Source organism: Caloenas nicobarica, chromosome 3, assembly GCF_036013445.1.
Source record: "Caloenas nicobarica isolate bCalNic1 chromosome 3, bCalNic1.hap1, whole genome shotgun sequence".
In the NCBI taxonomy this organism is placed as follows: Eukaryota; Metazoa; Chordata; class Aves; order Columbiformes; family Columbidae; genus Caloenas; species Caloenas nicobarica.
Genome location: NC_088247.1, coordinates 38,646,661 through 38,665,750, shown reverse-complemented (window position 1 = coordinate 38,665,750; position 19,090 = coordinate 38,646,661). Strand labels below are relative to the sequence as shown.

General features: G+C 44.6%; 1 protein-coding gene across 1 annotated transcript; it reads left to right on the top strand.

Annotated features, from left to right (window-relative positions):
* The first annotated feature begins 446 nt into the window (after positions 1–446).
* On the top strand, positions 447–18,569 carry CNR1 (cannabinoid receptor 1). The gene is made up of 2 exons (XM_065631357.1): positions 447–552; positions 13,396–18,569. The coding sequence occupies exon 2, from the start codon at positions 13,457–13,459 to the stop codon at positions 14,876–14,878; it is 1,422 nt and encodes a 473-aa protein (XP_065487429.1). The 5' UTR covers positions 447–552; positions 13,396–13,456; the 3' UTR covers positions 14,879–18,569.
* The last annotated feature ends 521 nt before the right edge of the window (positions 18,570–19,090 follow it).

Genomic DNA, 19,090 nt, shown 5'->3' with positions numbered 1-19,090 from the left:
CCCGGGGCGAAGTTTGGCCGCCGCCGCCCGTGTCCCCCGGCGCTGCCCGCGCGTGCGGGGCGCCGCGGCCGCTGCCAGGGCCGGGACAAAAGGCACACTGACACGTGATGGGAGCCGGGCTTCATAAATGGGACCGGAGCGGGGCGGAAGGCGGGGGGGGACACGCGGTGGCGGCGTGTGCCGGAGCCGCGCCGGGCGCCCGGCGGCTCCCGCGCTGCCTCCCCGCGCCGAGGCGGCGGCGGGCGGAGGCGGCGGAGGAGGGCCGGGGGCGGTGGCCTGGGGGGGGCGGGCGGCACATGGAGCGGCGGCGGCGGGGCGGCGGAGCCCGACACGCCGCCTGAGCCGGGCGAGCGAGGGCGGCGGTGGTCGGAGAGGGAGGAGGGCAGGGAAGAAGGGGAGGCAGAAGTCTCCCACCTCCTCCTTCGCCTCGCCGGCACCGCCTCCTCGGCGCTCCCCAGTGCCGGGGTGCCCTGGCGGGGCGGCGCTCCCGCTCCCTGCCGGGGGTCGGCGCGGCCGGAGCAGGCGGGGGACGCGGCCGGTGCCGTGCGGAGGGTAAGGACGGTGCGGGGCGGCGAGGCGGGAGGGTGCGTGGGGTCGCGTCCCCTGCCGGGGGCCGGGCGGCGGTCGTCCCCCTTAAAGTTTGTTGGCGGCGTGGGTGACGGGGGTCCGGGAGGTGACACCGCTACCCCGACGGCGGAGCGACGGGAGGGGAGGCGGCTGCCTGCGGGAGCGTCCCTCCCCGGCACTCGCCGCCGCGTCCCGCAGCGCCGCGACCCGACCCGCGGAGGGGGCCGTGGGGAGCGCGGGTCTCGCCCCGGGCACGGCCCCGCTCCGCTGCCGCGGGCGGCTGGGGAGAGTTGGCGGCTGCCCCGGGAAAAGCCGGCGTCCCGAGGTGCCGCGGTTCGCTGTCGTGCTCCCGGCCGGATCGCGGCAGCGGGCGTAGGTGCCGGGGGCGGGTGGCGTTGTGCTTGACACGCGTCTATTCTTCTGTGCGCGGAGCCGGCAGCCTCCCGGGTCCCCACAGGACCTTTTCCGACATAGGGGGTTTGTCCTCTCGTCCAAACCCACCGGTGATTTAGAGCGGGTGGCGTTCAGTCCGGTTTCCCTGGGCACTTTCTCACCCCAAACTCTGCCATTGAAGCTGTAACCGAAATAAAAGGCGGTTCGTGATTTCGTGCGCAATGATGTTCCGTTAGGAGATGTTACATAGGCATCCAGCATCTTCAGAATATCCCAGTAGGGTTTTTGGTTGGTTAGCTTGTTTTTGTCTGAAATTCGGAGGTCTGGGGGGAAAACAGCAGAAAAAGAGTGAGCTTTTTAAACTTCACGCAGTGTTTGTCATGTGAAATCTTCAGCTGTTGAGAAATAATTCCGAGTAACCAGATGGGCTTATTTTAAATGGGCATCTTTTTGTCTCAAAGACGTCTGCAAATCTCCACTGAGAGCACCCCTGGATGAGGTATGTACCAAGCCTTTGGCAGGAGCGAGCTCGTTACTGTGATTTCAGCTTGATTAAGTAAAATGGTGTCAGAAGATGAAGTCCATAGTTTTCCTTCTTTTTTAAGATTATCATCAGTGTTATTTTCTGTATAGCAGCAAATGATCATATTAACAGTTTTGGTGTACGTTTTCTTCTGTCAGAAGGTAAAGGGACATATATAACATAGAGCCAGATAGCAAAATACTCCTTGAGTATCTACAAGTTTAAAAAAAAAAGGAAACAAAACAACATAGTGTGGCTTTTTTAACCTGTTAAAGGTGTAGCTATGTTTCTTCCCCCCCCTAGATGTATCATCTTGTTTTCATTGTTATTGTTCACCTTTTCTTAAAGGAGTATAACATTCTCTGCTGGGGGTGGCATTGCTGTTCACATGTACCAAGAGCATGTGAAGGATCAAAGTGATACTTAATACGATATTTAATAACAAAATGTGCAACATCGTAAAAATTACTTGGTCGTGCTTAATTCTTTTTTGATTACACCTCGTGTGGACTGCCAGCATGGGTTTTCCCTTTTCAAGAAAGCAAAAAACCCCTGTGACCATGGTAGGAATATTTATTATGCAGGCAGTGTTTATTAAATCAGCTGTAAAAGAAATGAACGTAACATCTTTAAACAGTTTAGAAGATGAATGTGTTATTCCTGATTTGCTTGAGGTTAAAATTAGTTTTGTAGCAACCAGGAACAGCTTTGCTTTATTATCCATTGGTGTTTGGAATGAGAGGCAGAACCATTTGAATAAAAACATTTTAAAGCAGAATTGATAAAAGCAATAATTGTTTGACTGAGCCAGCAGGCATCTATTGCCGGGGCGGGGCGGGGATGGGGGGGAAAAGTCCGCTAGGTAAGGAAATTGACTATTTGCTGTGAATTCACCTTATCAACCATTTGATAACACCTAAATCCACAGTAAGCAAACCAAAATACCTACAAAACTCAAGGTGAAGGTGGAAGCAGGTTATAGTATCGTGAGAATGAGCCGGTGGGCGCCTTTTGATCCTGGCTGTTGTTCTTTGGTGAATTATGTTTGCTCAGTTGCATAAAGGAGCCCGTTAAGGGCTTTCATGCCCTGCTGAAGGAATGGCAGGTCTTGGCCAATGCAAGCCTTTCCTTTTCTCTGTTCACAGGTTTCCGACTGGACAACAGAAGTTTAGAAATGAAATCACTTTGTTTTTTTAGTCATTTCTGACTTTTAGCCTTTAATGTGGCTGTCCCAAAATGATTGCAGACTGTCACCCCACTGGGAATTTTGGTGCTGAAAGTGTTCTGTGCTGGGGAAGGGGAGCTGGGATGGCTTTCTATTAAGTAGAGGTAGGTGAGGAGATTAAGAGGTAAGGGAGAACCCAAACCCCTGTATTCATTTAGTACTGCCCAAGATTTTTACAAATACATTGCCATTCGTGGTTCTGCAGGTCTTGTGCACTATTTTCCGCTCACCTAGTTTCTCTACTTCTGCACTTTTTAAGAGAAATTACTGTAACTTCTTCAATGCAAACTTTGTGACCTCTCTCTAGGCTTGCAGTTGGCTATGTAGGAATCCACAGAATTAATTTTTCTCAGTGGTAATTGCTCTGCATTTCTTTGCAGATGTCTATATTGGCTTTATCTGAGTCTCCTTCTGAAACAGTAAATGATTTTAGATATGTTTTGCTTCAATTTCCCAACTAGTTTAGGCTATGTAAAATGATGAATGTTCTACACAACCACTCATCAACCATTTAAGTGAGATTTTGGAGATTTTTCTCTTCTGTAGCAGCAAATTTGCACAGTCTGCTGCTGATTTAAAATATGTACTGCGGGCGACCCTATCGCTGGGATTTGGCCAAGTTCAAAGCAGCTGTGCAGATGGACACAGAAGACAGAAGGCAGAGGGAAGTAGACCCTTTTAATCACAACAAGGCTGCTCTTGTTTTCCTATCTATAGTGGAAATACATGCCAGCCCCTCATACTTAAAAGCGAGCTTGCAAATGTGTCAGAATAGACAGCAACAGCATTTGCTATTAATGCAAAGTTAAAAATGTGACAAACTGTCTTCTCAGTATTGCTCTTTACGTCTCCATTTCTAGACTGACGCTGTACTGCTGCAAGAAGCGCACATGCGATTGCTGTTGGTGGGATAAGAATTTCACCTCCCCAGAACTCAGGCTCTTTGAAAGTGTGTGGCTTTGTTAATGATCGCTGAAACCAGCCACGACCCGTCCTTTTGAAATGGTTATAATGACTTATAAATCAATTTCTCATTAGAAAGAACTTTTTTTTTTTTTTTCTTTTTCCCAAAGGTACCCTTGTTGCCCATGAAAAATGATTTGGTTTGCAACATAAGGTTGGAGCACATTTTATTCTGCCATTTGTGCCTCATGCAAGGGCATTATGGTGATGCACACACCAAGCCTGGTTCTGCCTCTCTTCGGCTGGAACATCCTTTATTGATCAAGCTACCAATATCCAAATTACAGATAAAATAGGTATTTCACTATTATGCATGTGTTAATATAATGTCACTCATTATACTTTGGCTGGACTGTTGGTGAAACTGGATGTTTCATATGTTTCGGACGTTGTCTTCTTTGTGTAGATTAAGGCTAGATGGTATCAAATTGTACCTCATCCTGTGTTAACCTGTTTTATGGCAGTTTTATATTCTTCTTAAGAAAGGCATGTTTATTCACTACATGGTACTGAGCAGGAGCAGTTCTGTAGGGAATACTGTCAATTCCTCTTCAGCCCTCGCCCGAGTCATTTTCAAATTTCTGCATTTTAGGAAACCTGTCGAAGTTTGTGCTTAGGGGCTTGGGGACTCCCACTTTCCCGTTGTCGTGAATGTGTGAAAAGTGCTCTAATTGTTTTTAGCCAATTCTGCCTCTGTTTAAAACAATATAATACTGGAGTCCAGACTATGTGTGTGCCTGGAAAAATAGGTGGAAGAAGTTTGGAGTGTGTATATAGGCACCCATATGTATATATACATGCAAAATAATTTTTACATGATCTCTGTGATAATGTACCCATTTTAGATTCTTGCCTTTTCCCAAGAAGGCTGCGTGTGTGGGAATTCAAAAAGATACTCAGCACTCATCTTGCCTTATTTTTTATGCCTACACTTCTAGCTTGTCTGCTTGTCCTCTGGCTCTGGGAATTTGTGTTTACGCATGACAAATGCTACTGCAGTGTTTGTGAGACTTTGCATAGTTGTTCTTCTAGGCATGTGTATGTGTTTGTGTATGTCTGTAAGTTTATGCACAGAAATATATGTATACACACACACAAGTAAAAAGTCGTAACTCATCTCTCAGTATCTTTTAACTATTTCTCCAAATCTGATGTAATGTTGGTTGGAGTCTCTCCGCAATTTGTTGTTCTGGCTACTTGGATATCAGATTCTACTGTAATTCTTTCTCACTTCTCCTCTTCTCTCCCTCTGTCCTTTTTTTAAAAAAGAAAAGCATCTGCATATTTCAAAGACATGCACCATTGCCAAGCAATCTGGTGTAGTGGCTTAATATGCTGGCAAATAATTTCACAAGTTGTTTGTGTGTGTGAAGGCAGTATATTTGAATATCATTATATTCTGAATGTAGCTATGAAGAGAGTTATCTGAGCTTATTTAAATTTTATGAAAGGCCAGACAGCTCCAGAAATGAAAGAATGTTTTACATTTTTTAATTGGAGTGCATATCTTCATCGTTCGCTAATGCTAATGGCGTGGGACATCGCATTTACCGAAAGCCTTTCTGTCCTGGCTTCTGAGTGCTGCTGGTACTTGGTGGTCCAATAACAATTTTCGGGAGAAGTAGACTCCTGAGGACTGAGGTGGAAGGAAAGTTGCTTTGCAATGTGTTGCTGACCTTCTGTGCACAAACTTCTGTCATTGCCTGTGAACCCCTCTTTCCTTTTCCCCTCTTGGTGTGTTTACCCGCTGGATGGGTCACCCAGTGGCTTCATTTGAGCTCTCTGTCTTCCTTTCCACCTCTGAGCCCTGTATTCTGTACTTCAGTTTCCTTAAGCATTTTGATTTTCATTAATGTCCCTGACCTGATTTGCTCAACTGATCTCTCCTGGGTGTTGCCAGCTCGGTCCCTTGTGTCAGTGGGGACAGCACTGTCCTTTTCTGTGACCTTACTGAGGATGGCTTCTCGGAGCCCTTTGCATCCTCTTTTGCTGTTTGAATACAGATCAGAAATGGACTTTCAAAAGAGCAAGTCATTGCCTGCAGAGCAGTGGGTCTGTTCTTTCTTTACGGTGAGATCTGAAAATCCCACTAGCCATATCCTTTGGCTTATGGAGATGTCTCTGAAGTTCACAAATCTCAGAAGAGGAAGGAGGTTTTGTCTCGTGAGTTTTCTCCTTCACCTGATCTGCTTTCCTTCCCCAAGCCAATCACAAAGGCAATTCTTCTCTTTCCCTAAAACCTGCATCCTCTGCCTTCGTGGAGCTCCCCCCACCTCGATCTTCCCCTCTTACCATTCCCCTGTTTGCTCCCGTCTCACCTGGAGACGTCCCATTCCCTGTATGAGGACAGTAGTTCTCTCAGTCCCCTTCACACCAATCACTTAACCTGCATTACCTGTGCTCTCAGCATCTCCCCTGATCTCTCTCAAAGTCTCTGATTAAAACTTGTTATGGCCATGGCTTGTTGTGAGGGGAAGAGGCAGCAGACTTGCACTCTCTGCAGTTTAGGAGAGCTCTCCCTGGAGCCTGGTGTTTTTGCTACCTGTCTCTAAGCCTTACTCTTTTAATAAAGTTCACTATCATTTTCTACAGCAACAAATTCTTGACTTTTTTGTTCTGCTTTGGCCATTTCACAAAAGCTGTTTCCTTGGAGTGGTTATTTCTGTTGTTTGGGGTTTTTTTCCCCTAATAAATGTGGTTTTCCCCCAGTTTCATCCTCTAGATGTTACATTCTTCTTTTGCATTTAGCATCCAGTGGAACCCACATCTTTCATGTCCTTCTCTTCTCTTCTCTTTCAAATGACTTTTCTCCCTCAACTATATGTTGTGTGCTAAGTTGCTGTCTCTTCTGCATACTTCCAGGAGACTGAGTGTTCAGCCCCCATCTCTTTTGCACCTGGTTGGGCTTCTCTGTCTCCATTTAACATTTATGTCAATTCTGCTTAGCAGTAATAAGTGCCTTCACCTTTTGGGATTAGAGAACGGCTAGAAAAGAGGCTGGAAATGAAGCAATTTCTGTTGGAATACTGAAATCCAAGATAAACCCTTTTGTGAAAAAGAAAAAGTTTGAGAGTTCAAAATTGATCAGCTCAATGAAATGTAAGTACCATAGCATTGTATCAAACTCTAGCTGTATTATCTGCTCATTCTGCTTTATTGGGGAATGGGTCCCTAAACTGGAGCTGATTTTAAGCAAATACCAGTTTACTTTTGCTTCACTGTTTCCCTTTCATCTGAACATTTCATACTTGAGCAAGCCTCTTCATCCTCTCCCAAAACTATGTCTTTAAATGAAATTAAGATATATAAAGCAAACTATGAAAGATGTTAAAATTCCACGTTCATATCATCTTCTTGTTGTTTTAAGAAAGCCACCTCTGCCTTTCCTCCTTTCTCCCAAAAGCTGGGCAGACCAGGCAGCCGTAGTTTCCCATTAATGTGACCCTCATGGTCCCCTTGCTGGTTTGTGTCTTCAGTACTTTGTCTTGTCTCAAACCTGGTAGGAAACGTGTGTGTAGGGAGTTGTATTTCACAAACCGAGGGATTTTGAGTGAACTCAGGAGCTTTGGAGGTTTTTCACGGGCAGAGGGGGCAGCTGTCCCTGCGCTTCCCCCTGCGGCGGGGTGGGATGTGGGAGATGCTTCCTTCGTTCCCTTAATTCAGAGAAAAGGCTTCAAGCTAAGCCTCTCACCTGCCAGATGTGCACCCAGGTGGTTTTAGTTCCTGATGTTTGACTCTTGATCCAACGTGGAACAACTGGAACAGTTTAGTGACGGGCAGCAGAACAGGGAGGTTGGCAGCACTGCTTGCAGGAAAGCAAAGTTTGGGACCCTTGCCTGCATCAAACGGCACAGGACTTCAGCCTCGCTTTTGAACTTCTCTGATCGTGGACCCACGCCTATACCCTGGTTGTCTGAGAGATAAGACACAGCCTCTTTTTCTCTGCCTGCAAGTCAGCTGTGCTAAAACTGGTACACACATCTCACCAACAAAACTTTGGAGGGAAGAAATAATGTTATTTCTTTTAGAAGCATTGTTGGTCACTGATTAATGCTCTGTTTTACCCATTGTTTTGGTTTTGTTGTTCGGATTGTCAGCTGCTGGATGCTGAGTGGTGTCACGTAGGGGCAGTTTGCCCCCAAATTAGAACAATCCAGCCCTTATCCTGCTAGTGTGCAAGCGGTATGTTAATTAACACAACCATGTAGCTGTGGTTTCTTGCTGATTAAGGTTCAACTTGTCAAAGATATCATCGTGCTACGTAAGAACAAAATTTGGTTCAGTACTTGCACACCCCAGTTTAACCCGTAGCCAATAGTGCCTTGCTGCAGCTAAGAAGATAGCATCCCTCATTTGCTCTTCACCTGATCTCTGTGCTCCTTCCCAATCCCTCACACAAAGAAAATTCACTGAAGTGAATTTAAGTTTTCCTGTATTAGGAGTGACAGCATATTTGCCATTTATAGCCTAGCAGTAGCACAGTGTTGGAGACGGAGTAGTAAAACAGTAAATAGGATAGAGGTAACATTGCTTTCACGTTCTTGTCAGCATGGGTTTTTTTCTTGCTTGGTGTTACTGAGTCTTAGAGTGCCATTTCTCAGACTGCACATTTCTTTCTCCAAGGCTTAGAAACCTTGTTCTGTCCTCGAAGCAGTATTGTTCATCGCCATATGGGATAAGGTAATTATTAGCCATATAAATTTTCATTTTATAGGACAGTTGTAATTCCTGGCAGCCAGCAGTTACTATGGTAGATCTCATTTCTCTCATGCTTTTTCAGCTGACTACACGTGAATATGAATTAGTGCTGTTTCTTCTGCAGTAGTGGTTTGTGCACCCAGTTTGGTAGGAGTCCCAGTGTACTGGGCCCTATGCAAACTTATTGGAAGATAAAGCCCTTTGAAGGACTTAGAAGCCTTATGACATGTAAGCAAGGAGAATACATTTACATATTTTTGTGCATTCAAAAACTATGTTTCAATTATACCTACTTGTCCTTTAGCCTGTTTTTAATTAACTGTGGATATCATAGAAGAAATGTATAGACACGGAGATGAAAATATTTTCTAAAATAGAAGCTAGAAAGGTTTGATTGTGGATTTCCCTTTCTTGTTTTGATTCCTTTTCTTACCACATCAACATTTTTGCAGTTATCAGTAGCATCATTGTATTGCTCATAATTACTTTCCGAGGAAGAACGCAAATATTCACTGTTTCTATTCAGGCTATTAAAATTGCTCTATCAATCATCCTGGTTTGAAAATTATAATAAATTCAGCCCTTTTTTTTAGTCAACAATAAAAACTTTCCAGCTCTCCCTCTGTCCCAGAACAGCAGGAGAAGAAAGGTAATAGCATTTTAATACAGTCGTGTTCTTGTTCCCCAAGTGACCTGGTCCTGTGGACCAACAAGAAGTCCAGGGGAGGTATAATTGTTCCTGTTGTCCAAGATGAGTTACCAGCCTTTTACATATATATATTTTATATTTTACCTAAGGGTTCTTTATATTCTGATATCATCCAAGCTTCTTTTAAGCTTCTTGCCCTCTCAACTCTTCACTATTTCTTTTGTTTCGAGCGCAAAGCCTTGCGAAGTTGTGTCTTCAACCTTCAGCTGGTCTTTAACACCTCATATGTTTAAACCCCGGAAAAGGAGGCTGGGAGAAAAGGGCTAGAAGAAGTTAAATGCAAGTCCCTGCATGAGCTAAGCGGTGTGTTTGTAAAAGCCACCCCATCTAGTGGCAGTGCCTTTGCACAGCTCGTCTGGCAGTGCCCATCGACAGCTGTGGGCTGATGGGAGAAAAGTCTAAAATGGTGTTCAGCTTTGGGGTTTCTGGTTTTGGCCTTCAAGACAGAAGATGCTTGAATTTTTTATCTATTCTTTAATCCTTATCTGTAGTCGTAATTCATTACTTACTGTGAAATGCTGCATGCTGTCATGGAAATACACAAAAAATTTTGAGTGCCGCCATCAGCATGGGATCTCCCTCATCTTTAATCAATGCTTCTGTGCTTTTTAAAGCCATTTTAAAATGAGTGAGTTAGTAGAGCTCATTTAAGGAAGGAAGGAAGGAGCCTGAGAGCTTTGGAGGTTCAAAGGCTGTGTTGGAAGAGCGGGTTTTGGCCGGGCAGAGACATGTTCCCTCAGCTGGGCAGGAGGCTCTCCCTTGCTGCCACCCTGCCCACGAGGGGACCTTGCTGCGGCACACAGCCGTCACCCCAGCCCCATCCAGAGAGGAGGGATCTGTGCAGGCGACCCTTGGCCACGAGGGAGGCCGTGAAAAGGTTCCCAGAGTATTTCATGTAGAGATGTTGATGGGTCCTGGGTAATACAGATTTGGGTTGCGTTGAGGCCAATTGCAAAGAGCGGTGTGGCCACGTGGAGTGCGGTGTCCCGTTCTTGTGAGCAGTGCCTCCTTGCTGCTCCAGGTTTGGTCAGAAGAGCTCAGAGCCAAAATTTCTGTGACACTGGCACATCCCACCTAACCAAACAAAAAGACCAGGAACCAGAGCACGGCTCCCACCATCAGCTTTTCAGCCTATGTCAAATCATGCAACACCTCAAACCATGACCTGGGCTCTCCTGATACCCCAAAGCCAAAGGACCAGTCTTGTTTTCCTGGGGCAGCCATGGAAAACCTCGCTGATCGCTTCAGCGCATTTCAGCAATGTAGCTTATAGTGGGGCAAGCTAGTATCTAAATTAAAATAAACGAAATTCCAGTAAAGTGCAATTCCAGATCAGGCGAATGGCTGTTTTACTGCAACTTTAATAAAAATCAACTGCTACTTGAATAGGTGCATGCACACATACTGCTAGAAATTTCCAATTATGATATTCCCAGCAGCAAACAAAAACAAAATTAATGTCAGCTGCATCCCCCAAAGCCTAAACTACACCACTAATGAACTCCCAAGTACTCTCAAAGAAAACTCTCTTTGCAGAAACAATAAGGTGGAAATTACTGTAATAATCTCAATGTAAAAATACAGAAGGAAAAAAAAATCATTGAAATTCAGAGTAAGACTTGCCTCTCCTGATCCCATTAACTATGTTGTTAGCATAGCATATGCATGCATAGTGATATTGTCACATAACTCACTGCCACCTTCAAAAGAGCACACAGGAATTCGTGTTCTTTCATTTCTATTTCAAACAAAGGTAGGGGTTGCATGGCAGCTTGCACCTTATTCTGAGCAAGTCTGTACTTAACATGACTCCAGCAGGGACCAGCTACCTCGTAACAATTTGTTTGTCTGTCTAGCAGAAGTGCTCAGTTGCATACAATTTTTGAAGCTTTACTCAAAGATAATCTTCTCGCCATGGGGCTGTGGCTTTAATCATTAAGATGGTTGTCTTTTTTCTGTCAGAAATAAGCTGGAATAACAGAGAATGCCACAGCCATCTTTACATGTTTAGAGAACTACTACATTTATTTAATATTTTTGGGTAGTTTTCAAATGAATATCACATTCTTCACTTCTGGTTTTAAACTGGTGTTATAATGCCAAATTTAAAGTTGCCAGACTTCACCCAAAGCAGATTTGTCAGTTGTCAGCAGGATCATCTTTGCAACATGTAACATCTGCAAATTCTACTAGGAGCAGCTGGAAAGCACCTTCTGGATGAAAAGTACATTACGTATTAGATTATTGCTGTTCATTTTTAATGTGCGCTTCAGTGACATTTCCCTCCCTCTCTGCTCAAACCCTCAAAATCACGTTCTGTAATATTGTTTGTCTGTCTAACAATTATGCTGTTATTTGCTGAGCACTGATGTCTGCAAAAGCTGACATGGCAAGAGTCTGCGTTGTGTGTTAGACCATCCTGTAAGGGCTTGTTATGCTCGTCCTTGTTTGCAGCACAGGAGTTGCAGTGTGTTCTGGGGGTCTAGGTTCCTACATTTCCTTCAACACCCCATGTCTAGGCGTGCTGAATCAAACGGAAAACTTTAATGAACTATGGAGAAAGTCTCGAGTGTGCAGACGTCATATGTAAGTGCAGCGTAAATATCCCATCAGCCAAATGATCTCTGCTTCTTTTGGAAATGCTCATGGTTTCTTCTGGTTTTAAGTATTGGTTTTGATGTAGAGATGCATCGTTTTCTTCTTTCTTTTAGTCTTCATGGGAAAAATGAGCTGTAGTACCTAGTGTGCAATTCTCTTCAGGAGCTGAGGTGATCAGTACTCTGGGTTTTGGCAGACAATCTCTCGTGGCCTTTCTGGATGTTTATTGTCAGTTGTATAAAGTGAACAGGTTAAGTCAGTACAAGCCTGTATATGTCATCTGTGATTTCCTGGGTGTCACAAACAATTTCCTCCATTCTAAAAGCATGAAAAAGCTTGATGTTGCTCCTGTTGCTGATGTAAGCATTGAGGTGTCCCATAGCAGACACAGAATAGCTGTAGCACACCGAATCAATGATTCTGGCTCTTATTTACATTCAGACCATTCAGCCACTCTGGTGGTGCAAGGGGGCCCTAAAGCAGGTGTTCGATGCATGTTCAAAGCTTGTTATATGGGCAAAGTTATATAAAGGAGCACAGCCTAAGAAGAGCTGTAAGACCTGTCTTACACATTGGTGCAGGTAGGATGCTCAGATGCCGATGAGGGTGCTCTCCCAAGGGTCCCCTGACCAGGAGTTACACGCTGTGGTTAATCACCATCCACAAGCAAAGGCTGGGCATGACGGGGTTCAGAGACCTGGGGACCTTCTGCTGGGCTCCTTGTTTCTGAGGGGGCAGAATGTTTTTCAGGGTGTCGCCAATGAGGAGGGTTACATTTCCATGCTTCTCACAGGAACAGTGGCTCCTGGTCCCCTTTTTGCTTGGAGTTTGGGCCAGAGCTGCACTCTGACCCAAACCTGGTGCAATGTTTTTCTAGGCAAGCGTGAATTGCTCTGATTGAGGCTTCTGATCCACACAGAATGGGTCGCTGACGCGTTCACTGACAGCAGTGCTGGTCACCTTTCCTGAAAGTATGGACAGGGCTGGGTAACAACCCACCTCCCCCATAGAGTCCAAACATCCCAGTTGCCTTGGTATGCTTAGCAGAAGGAAGGAATAGAGTAATGCAGATACATCCAGATCCCTGTATTTGTAGATGAAACACCTTGCTAATAAATTTGCGATAAAAAATTCAGGTTGTTAGTAGACCTCAGGTTGCTGTAGAAGTGTGATGTGAATATACAGACATACTGGGTGAACTGTGAAACTTAGAATGCATGGCTCTTTCACCGTTCCTTCTCTGTTGTCAGGTTTTCAAAACCCTTGGTGCCTTTTGAAAGAAAAACAATGAAGGCGATGATTCAGTTTAATGCTGCTCCTGCAGTGGCAGTTGGTATTATCTAAATGAAGCAAGTTCAAGGAATATTGGTCTGCAAGGTACTTTGCAATCAGAAGCCAAGTTCAGATATAGAGAAAAATACCTTTCTGGTGGAGTGACTCAGAAGGTGTTGATGAGAAATGAAAATTACTTTCCTGTGGAATACTCAATTCCCTGCTCCTCCGTTTTTCACATCACTTCTTAGTGTAATTCAGTTTTAGTGAAATCCGGGTGATTTCTTTCTAAGTGCTCAGCTCAACCTGATTCCTGCAGGTGGCAAAGGCTGGACCTGCACTGAATACAAGAGAAAGGTCCATTTTGTTTGGCACAGTTTGACTAAGTTGTTTGTGGAGTTTGTCTCCCTTTTTATCTTAATGAAGTTTGGTCTTTTCCCCTTCTAGGATTTCCTCCGATGCATTTTTCCTTCCCCCCAATCTCTCTGAAGCCAACGAGACTGAGGTTATGAAGTCAATCCTAGATGGCCTCGCAGATACAACTTTTCGAACAATCACCACAGATCTCCTTTACGTGGGCTCCAACGATATCCAGTACGAAGACATGAAGGGTGACCTGGCATCCAAGCTGGGGTACTACCCCCAGAAGTTTCCTCTCTCTTCCTTCAGGGGTGATCCTTTCCAAGAAAAAATGACTGCAGGAGATGATCCCCTGTTGAGCATTATTCCCTCAGATCAGGTCAACATCACAGAGTTTTACAACAAGTCCCTGTCCACGTTTAAGGATAATGATGAGAACATACAGTGTGGGGAGAACTTCATGGATATGGAGTGCTTTATGATCCTGAACCCCAGCCAGCAGCTGGCCATCGCCGTGCTGTCGCTCACCCTGGGCACCTTCACGGTCCTAGAGAACCTCCTCGTCCTGTGTGTCATCCTCCACTCCCGAAGCCTCCGGTGTAGACCCTCCTACCATTTCATCGGCAGCCTGGCTGTGGCTGACCTCTTGGGCAGCGTGATTTTTGTCTACAGTTTTGTGGATTTCCATGTTTTCCACCGGAAGGACAGCCCCAACGTCTTCTTGTTCAAACTGGGTGGAGTTACAGCCTCCTTCACCGCCTCCGTAGGTAGCCTTTTCCTCACGGCAATAGACCGGTACATATCTATACACAGGCCGCTAGCTTACAAAAGGATTGTTACCCGACCAAAGGCTGTCGTAGCGTTTTGTGTGATGTGGACCATTGCCATTGTAATAGCCGTTCTTCCTCTGCTCGGCTGGAACTGCAAAAAGCTCAACTCTGTTTGTTCGGACATATTCCCTCTCATCGACGAGACGTACCTGATGTTCTGGATCGGGGTCACCAGCGTCCTCTTGCTGTTCATTGTCTATGCCTACATGTACATACTGTGGAAGGCTCACAGCCACGCTGTTCGCATGATTCAGCGGGGCACGCAGAAAAGCATCATCATTCAGTCGACGGAGGATGGTAAGGTACAGATCACTAGGCCTGATCAAACTCGTATGGACATCAGGTTAGCCAAAACCTTAGTCCTTATCCTAGTCGTTTTAATCATATGCTGGGGCCCTCTCCTCGCCATCATGGTGTACGATGTCTTTGGGAAAATGAACAAGCTCATCAAGACTGTCTTTGCCTTCTGTAGCATGCTCTGTTTGCTGAATTCCACAGTGAATCCCATCATCTACGCTCTGAGGAGCAAGGACTTGCGACACGCCTTCCGCAGCATGTTCCCCACCTGCGAAGGGACGGCGCAGCCCCTGGATAACAGCATGGAGTCTGACTGCCAGCACAAACACGCCAACAACGCGGGGAACGTGCACAGGGCTGCCGAGAGCTGCATTAAGAGCACAGTTAAGATTGCCAAAGTTACCATGTCTGTCTCCACAGACACGACTGCTGAAGCGTTGTAAAGTCAGAGACTTCTCAGCGTTGTGAGAAAAGGAGTTGGTTTAAAAAAAAATGAGAAAAAAATTTAAAAAAAAATCAACAACAGAGAAAACCAAACCCGTGGCTTAACGTGTTTGTACCCTCCTGTAACAGTTTTTTGGTTTGTCATTGTAAGCTGAGCAATGATTGTGTTAAGACCATTACCATCAGCCAGTTCTTCAGGTTTTACAATTAGGGAGTCAAGCTAAATTTTAAAAAGTTTTTTTCTCGAAAAGTGTTTACTGAATGATAGTAAGTTTCCTGAAAGAGCACAGAGAAAATACCAGGTTAGCAATGGTGCCTTTTGGGGGTGTGAAGAAAAATTGTGAAACCTAATTGAAAACGAATGCATCCTAAACCCATGCCATCAAGTAAGAAAAAAAGCCTTGTAATCATGCTGTTCATTTCAATGTGAAGTGTATTTCATGTCTGTAAGTAATAGAAGTCTTCACTTTTTTCCAAAAGCGGCAGTGCAGTTTTAGAGGTTTTGTAAAACGTGTCGTGTCCCGTGAATTGTATGCTGTTTTATTATGTGTTATTGATATTTGTCTGATTAAACAAAGTGATAAGGTAGACTCCTGTGGAAATAATGTGAAATGTGATATGTAAACCCCCATTGAAAACACTTACTGTATTTGAAGAATTCCTACGAGCTATTTTGGAAATTTTACACTTTTAGTGGTCTTCTGTGGACTTAGAGGAGAGGCTTTGTGTTCTTCTACTCAAATTATTTCCCCACTACCTTTTACTTTCACATGCATACAAGAGTAACAGCAACAAAGGAATAGAGGAGGAATGTAAGAGAGGGATGCACTGGTTCAGACTTTTAAATACCACTGCGTTTATACAGAAGGACATTTGTGGTTGTACAGACTATCGCCTTGCTCTTGGGCATTGCGTGAATACGAACACTGAAAAGCAAAGGTCCTGGATATTTGCTCCTTTAATGGGCAACTGGTTTTAAGCCACGTGCTGGTGCTGGACCACTGAAGACAGCACGTGTCAGACTCAATGTGCGATGTTATCACTGTGCAGTCGATGTATACTTGAAGTGTGTCGCATTCCTATATCCCAGGTTTAAGCAGATTCAGAGCCTGAGATGCCAAACTCCCGTCTTCGCTAAAAGAGGAGGAAATATTGTCAGACTTAGACATTTTCTTATTGTGTGAGCGCGTATATAAATAAATATCTATGTGTGTGTATGTGTGTGTGCGTGCGTAAGTATCCTAATCAGTGTGAGTCATGGTAGCATAACTAAGATAGGACACTATGACCAAATGTAAACTGTATTTCTTGTTGCACGCTTTGCACACAAATTCTGTTTTCTAAAATTGAGTTCTTCCAACTGGTTACTGATGAAAGTACCATATCGAGACCAACCCAATCAACTCTGAGAGGTGTATCCATGTGCTAGAGAAAGCAACCTTTCAGTTGTACATGAGATTAAGGGGAAACAGGAGGCAGAGCATGGCATGAGCCCGCACTGACAACTGCAGTGGCTGTCGATGGTGTTCCTGGAAACTGAGAAAGCCAGAAATAAATGTTAATTTGTTTGGAGGCTGTCAGTATTCAAATCTGATTGCTTTAAATGAGGTGAGTCTCACTGTGAAACCAGGATACAGATGAGAAGGTTTGACACTATCAGCTTTGAGGAAGAAGTTATTGAAGGAAAAATGGTGACTCTGTTCCATGGTGGGATTCTTTCTGCAGCCTGGGACTTTCACAAGGAGCATGTTACGGGATAGTCTTTGAGCCATGGATATTCTGTAATTGCATTCTGAATCAGAAGGTCTCGGGTCCTCTTCTCTGCTGCCTTGCTTTTTTGGACTGTTCCCTCACCCTTCTGGCTGATTTCTCCCGACACAGCTGCAAAGGCGGCTGAGCCCACTCGCCGCCCGACTCTTTGCCGCGAGAGGGGCGACTCCCTCCATGGCACTGGGTGTGCAGAGCCAGGTCCGTGCTGCCCCACCATCCATCCTTGGGGTTACATAGGGAAAGAGCAGGGTGGCAGCCCTGGGTCTCTGGCCGTCATGGTGTCCCCATGGTATTTTTGGTAGCCCGGTGCAGCCCAGAGCAGCCGGCAGCACTAACAGCCCAGCCGATACCAGCCAGTGTCTCTGTGGGGCCCAAGTGGCTCCGAGTCCAGGCTTGGTGAGGGGCAGCACATTGTAAAGATCTCATCAGGGGAGGTGCTGAGAGGCAGCTGGAAGGCACAGGGCGACTTTCCTCCTCCATCCCATCCCCTGCAGCTTATCTGGTGGCAGGACAGGGCACCACGCTCCTGAGGGGGCCTCGGCAGTCAGCCGAAACCGGCGGGTTGCAGGGGATCCCTGGAGGACGTGCAAGTTCTCCACCTGAAAGATCTTTCTCATATCTAGGTCTAGTCCATCCTAGAGCAGTCCTCTTGGAGGAGAAGGGGAGGCAAAGCCCATTTGAAATGTAAAGGTATTTTAAGAGCCATTTTTGAAACTGTCTTGTTGTGAATTAAATGCAAATTTCACGGACTTTTGTTGTGCATTCAAGGTATAAATTTTACATGATAAATCATGGGACAATGGGGCTGTCTTGGCACTTAACTTGGTGCTTACTGATATAATAAGAAATAGCATCCTGTGAAACGTTACCGTCTATCATCAGTATCTTCATTTGCATAATGAGTTTCTAAAGCTCTGGGAACTGTGTTGGTTCACTTAGAACCATTTATTAAAGAGGCGGCAACAACTTCCCTACGCATTGTGCACTAAATAGAACTACTCTTTCATTAGAAAAATCTGCCGTCCAGGGTAAACTGTACTTTAACTTCATCTTTAGGTATTCCTAATTTGCAGTTGCCTGCCTTCACTTAGGGATAGCACAGACAAACGATACTGTGTCCCATGGCCACCCACACCGTCATCTTCAACCAAACAACAATAGTTGCAGTTACGTGTATGTACCGACTCCAAGTGTCGCGTATCTACCAAGAAGACCATCTATGTCACATGCGTGCAGAGTTAGATTCTCAACAGTCTAATTGTATATTTGTATAATATAATCTCCTCAATGCTGTGCAGTCACTACCCACATCTTACACTGGCCTTTCAATGAGAATTTTAGTGTGTCTATTGGTGAGATAGACAACGCATTTTACCTGCTGTTATTGGGCTGAATGTATGTAAATAAGTGAAAAATAAAAAAAGTCATCTGTACAAGCAGTGGCCTAAAAAGTCTGTAATGGTAGACTAGGACAATTATTGAAGTTGCTGTGACATCTCAAATACTACCTTTGAATAAACTGTTTACAGGGTCTCTTGGGATGCTGTTTCATAGTGAAAGGAAAATCTTTCCTTGTGATAATACAAGGTAAAGAAATTGGATTACCTGAGCTTTTTATTTCCAGTGTTTCAAAGTGAAGAACATAACTCTTTATTGTCTGTAAATCTAACATTATTACTTCCTCTTAGAAGAATATTGTATCATTAGATGTTTGTTTGAGCTGGTAACATCCTTGCAACTGCTGCAATATTTTTCATTAGCAACCTGTATAATAGTTTGTACACAGTACTGTTCAGATTGTCATGAAAAGTAGCTTTGACCATTTACCTACCAGTAGCAGAATAGTATTTCTGTAAGATTTCCAGTGTATTCCTACCATATCATATTTTATTTCTAGAATGTAATTAAACTGTTATTTATTCAAGGAGAAAAAGTATTCCTCTACTTTTTTTGTTTTCTGAATTTTGAGATAACCGAGGAAGCCACGTGATGATGCTGCCTCATCCCACAATCTGGTGCTCTACGTTTTGTTTATAAGTTTGTCTGTCAGATTCTGAAACAACTGCTTAAACAACTTGACAACAGGTTGTCAGGCTTTGTGGGTTTTAATTGTACGTTGATATGTTTGAAGGAGAAGGTAGATTATATATTTTATATTTGTGTTTTCAGTACTATGGAGACGATAGAAATGACATAGTTGAAACTGAATCTCCTGTTTCATTATGTAGGCAATTTCCCCTTTCCTCTGTATTAGCCAAAATGCAATAAATCTCTTTTGCCTTCCTCAGATGCATATGTTTGCATAGAGATGTCACATTAAGACGAATCCATATACTTCAGAAAAACAAATCACAAAAGAGCAGAAGAAAGGAATACAAACTAAAATAGCGCTGCCAACAGCAACGATGGCCTAAATAAGTTATTGGTGGTTGTAAATGCAA